General features: G+C 38.9%; 1 protein-coding gene across 1 annotated transcript; it reads right to left on the bottom strand.

The window, feature by feature from the left end:
• Positions 1-322: 322 nt before the first annotated feature.
• Positions 323-3243, bottom strand: LOC142181190 (uncharacterized). Its single transcript, XM_075253800.1, has 2 exons — positions 2090-3243; positions 323-1504 (listed from the first exon to the last, which is right to left on the bottom strand). The coding sequence occupies exons 1-2, from the start codon at positions 3036-3038 to the stop codon at positions 1188-1190; spliced, it is 1266 nt and encodes a 421-aa protein (XP_075109901.1). The 5' UTR covers positions 3039-3243; the 3' UTR covers positions 323-1187.
• Positions 3244-3900: the final 657 nt, after the last annotated feature.

The raw sequence follows: 3900 nt of genomic DNA on the forward strand, positions 1-3900 counted from the left end.
CATAACATAACAATCTTACTCCATATTTTGAGCATCTATTAGTTGTGCGACTTATGTCCAAACTAATAGTTCATGGTCCATCAGTTAAAAGCTTTCTAACACATTCGCTTTCAAATAGTGCTTGCTTTCCTTGAGTATCTATGAAAAGATTATATTTCGCAAGAAATCTCAGGCCGAACGCTTATTAATTTCCATTGCGTCAACTTTCTTAGCTCATTACATAAGTTCAGTTCACACTGAAACATATGCATAAATTAACTAGGAATCTTCTGGTTTTATAGCCATACTAAGACATTGAAAGAAAACTGTAATGAACCCAATATCCAAAACCAAAGATTGATATATTAATACTTGAGAACAAAGAAATTACACTAAGAAGAGGAGAGTAACAGAAAGAAACAGAGGAGGAAAAGACGGAGCTATAAAGAGAAACAGACAAGGGAGATAGAGAGAACAGAGGGGAAGTTTCCAACAATTTCAGCTTGCCCTATCTGTGTTAACGCTTAGTCCCTTTTAACTGATTCCTTATTGCACTTCTTGGGCTTGGATCCCACATTAACCTTTGTGAAGGTCTTCTGGCCCTGTGGCTTCTTCTCGGCCCAATAGTTCTTGTAAGCCCAATAGCTTGATTCATAACAATACTCCCGTCCTCAATAAGAACCTTGCCCTCAAGGTTCAAGTCAGGAATTCCTTCTAACCACATTACAACTATATTATATAAACTAAACTGGTCCTCTACTGCAGGTGTTAAATCTATGTCGGTATAAATGGCAGCAACAATGAACTCCCATAGAGCTAGATTTGTAAAGAAACTTTGACTTCCTTGATTACCATCCAAAGCAACCACAAGATTTCCAAGGCTTAAAGCTTGAAATGGCCCTATAGAAATGACGTCATTGAAATAATCTGCCTGGGAAGCATCAGGACTCCAAGATAATAAAATGACATGAATCCCATCTCTAAGTACACAATTGAATGCAGCCAGCAAGCCTACATTGTAGCAACCAAAACTCCAACGAGTTTTGTCCATCGCTATTCTGGCTAGTGGCAATATATAATCAGACACTTTCCTGGTTAAGGTTTTCAAAGGTGAATGTACGTCCATTGCCCTAGCTTTCACCTCAGAATTTTTTTTCACCTTTGGCAAGAAATCTTCAAGCTCGGCCACATAATCCACACCATCAACATTAGATGCTATCAGAGTGACAAATGTTGCCATTTGTTGCACAATCTGTGGATAAGAGCATGGGAAAACCGAATACGGGCGTACATTCCATGTTGCTCACAAGCTCAAAGCATGACATTGCAATCAAACCTCTACGCCTTTTAGCAATTTTTTTAAACGATGTGAGTGAATCTGATACAAAACTTAAAGGATCATTAGGAAGACTTGTACAACCAGAATCAACCTTAAAATGATGCCCAGTGTCGAACCACTTAAAAAATTGTATGCCCAAGTCATGGTTCTCGATAGTAAGACTTACTGTCGCTCCATTCCAATTCCCTAAAAATACCTCATTAGAAATTAAAATAATCACAGTTATAAAACCAATAACTGGTGCAATCTTAGTCACAGTGGCTTCTATTTCCTTCTTAGTCATTTGAAGAGGCAATATTTGAGCAAAGGAATCGGCACATGCTCCACGAAAATAGAGCCAAACACCAGGAGTATCATCCAGACAAAAACACAGTGGCAAATATCATAAATTTATTTGTGGAACCAAATTGTTCATACCACTGCCAATACCTTCAGCAAGTTTAGAAAGCATGTCGAAAGAACAAACAATTAAATATCTAGCACAATGTCGATCATCAAAAGCAATTCCGAAGAGAACATATTGACGAACACAGTATGTAATTCTAAATTGAAATTTCAAAGGTGCAATGCAATCCCACATGGTGAATGTCACGAACTTATCACACTCAAAGTTGCTCGAGGCACCACATAATACACAATTTCTTGTAACTCTAAGAAATATGGTAAGCAAACTAGAGCCAGGATCAAACAGAAAGTCTAAGCCGAGTTGATATAGATGCAAAGGTAAGACAAGGTCAGCATGACCAAGGTCGCTTAAGTGACTGAATATACCTCTGTTTAGAAGGTGGTTGAAAGTGCAAGCAGAAAGCATACAAGACATCGCCTCCAAGTTTTGGGCTAGCCCAAGTCCATATCGACCAGCCATCATGTCGAGGTTACTAGAAATAGAAGAAGCAGAACCAATCCATAGTGGAGCCTTCTCTATGATTGCAGTAACAACTTTCTCTTTATTATCCTTGTCTTCATTTTCAACAACATTAGCATTATCGTTTGACGCATCAGTCGGAGCAACATGATACATCGAATCATTAGGGAAATGGGTTAGATTAAGCTCCTTTTGTGGCTCCTGCATAGCAATCGGCTCCTGAATAGCATCTTTAGAGCAATTGGACAATTCATCAAACACCTTGCGCGCCCCATTATTGCTGTTGTATTCAGATGGTGCAACCAAGTATTGTGGCAAAAGGGAATCGGCTTCCTCTTTGTCCTTATCCAAAACTGAATTGCAGGTCTCCTCAGGTGTTGGTAGCATTGTTTCAGTAACTATTACAGTTTTACTTTCCCTATTTGGCTTCTCTACAAACACCTTATGGGTAACGTTCAGGTTGGTGTACTTTGCGTGCGCATTCCAGTACTGAGGCAAGGGCGAGTTAGCCATGTTGTTCCATGACGGAATAGCCGCAGCCCGTGCCGAATAAACATCCACTGTGGTAAAGTTCCGGAGAATGGCTAAACGCCTATCGGGTGCATCCCGATTTCGACCTCGAAAATGAATAAATAATTTGTCCACGAAATGGTCCCAACCTGCAAGTTGCTTGTTTCGAAATAACCAATGATAACATTTCAAAGCCTCGCCATCCATATAAAATGAAGCCCAGGACATTTTATGCTCTGACGAAATATTGTAGAAAGTGAAATATTGCTCTGCTCGAAGAACCCAATCCAGAGGATTCTCACCGCTAAAACGGCTCATTACCGGGGCTTGAGATAGGTCCACCATGGTAGATGCTCTCAATGAAAGCACCAATGAAATAAACTCAATATCCAAAACCAAAGATTGATATATTAATAATTGAGAAGAAAGAAATTACATTAAGAAGAGGAGAGTAACAGAAAGAAACAGAGGATTAAGAGACGGAGCCATAGAGAGAAATAGACGAGGGAGACAGAGAGAACAGAGCGGAAGTTTCTAATAATTTGAGCTTGGGTGTTGTGTTAATACTTAGTCCCTTTTAAGTGATTCTTATTGTACCTCTCTTGGGCCTCAATCCCACGTTAACCTTTGTGAATGTCTGCTCGCCCTGTAGCTTCTTCTCGGCCCAATAGTTCTTGTAAGTCCAACAACTTGAGTCATAACAAAAACGATCCAAAGAAGAATATAATTAAGTGGAGTCTTGTCTCAGTGTACAATAAATAATCAAGAAAAATGTGCTTTTTAGGGATGCACTTTTTCATTAATAAATTGCAAAGAGGTTGAAGAGAATTGATGAATCACATATCTGTTTGCAAGTACAAGGAACATAACATATGATTTCAAGATGTCCTCAAATCTATCAAAGAAAATGCAACAAGAAAACTCAAAAAAATAAGAAAATATTTCACTTCCAAATAGTCGGAGTAACCATTACGCAAAAAACACTAATTAAGAATCATTTTTCTGATACATGGCTACTTGTCCAAATCTTTCCAAAGCGATGTCTTGTCAACTTCATAACTGTATTGGGTAAAATTAAGTTTGCACATTGGAGGTGACGTGTCATGACACGTGAATTAGTCAAATGGTCAAAGAGTTATAATTAGTCAAGAGGCACGAGCAGCAACAGGTACGAGAGAAGGTGATGAAAGAGGCACGGACAGTTATT

This window comes from Nicotiana tabacum, chromosome 5 (assembly GCF_000715075.1).
Source record: "Nicotiana tabacum cultivar K326 chromosome 5, ASM71507v2, whole genome shotgun sequence".
Taxonomy (NCBI): domain Eukaryota; kingdom Viridiplantae; phylum Streptophyta; class Magnoliopsida; order Solanales; family Solanaceae; genus Nicotiana; species Nicotiana tabacum.

Bases quoted from the DNA above. Each gene is read 5' to 3' on its own strand.
- LOC142181190 (XM_075253800.1), bottom strand. From the start codon at position 3,038: ATGGTGGACCTATCTCAAGCCCCGGTAATGAGCCGTTTTAGCGGTGAG. The intron at 1,505-2,089 runs GTATATTCAGTC...AGGTATTTTTAG, and splicing joins CAACCACCTTCTAAACAGAG to GGAATTGGAATGGAGCGACA.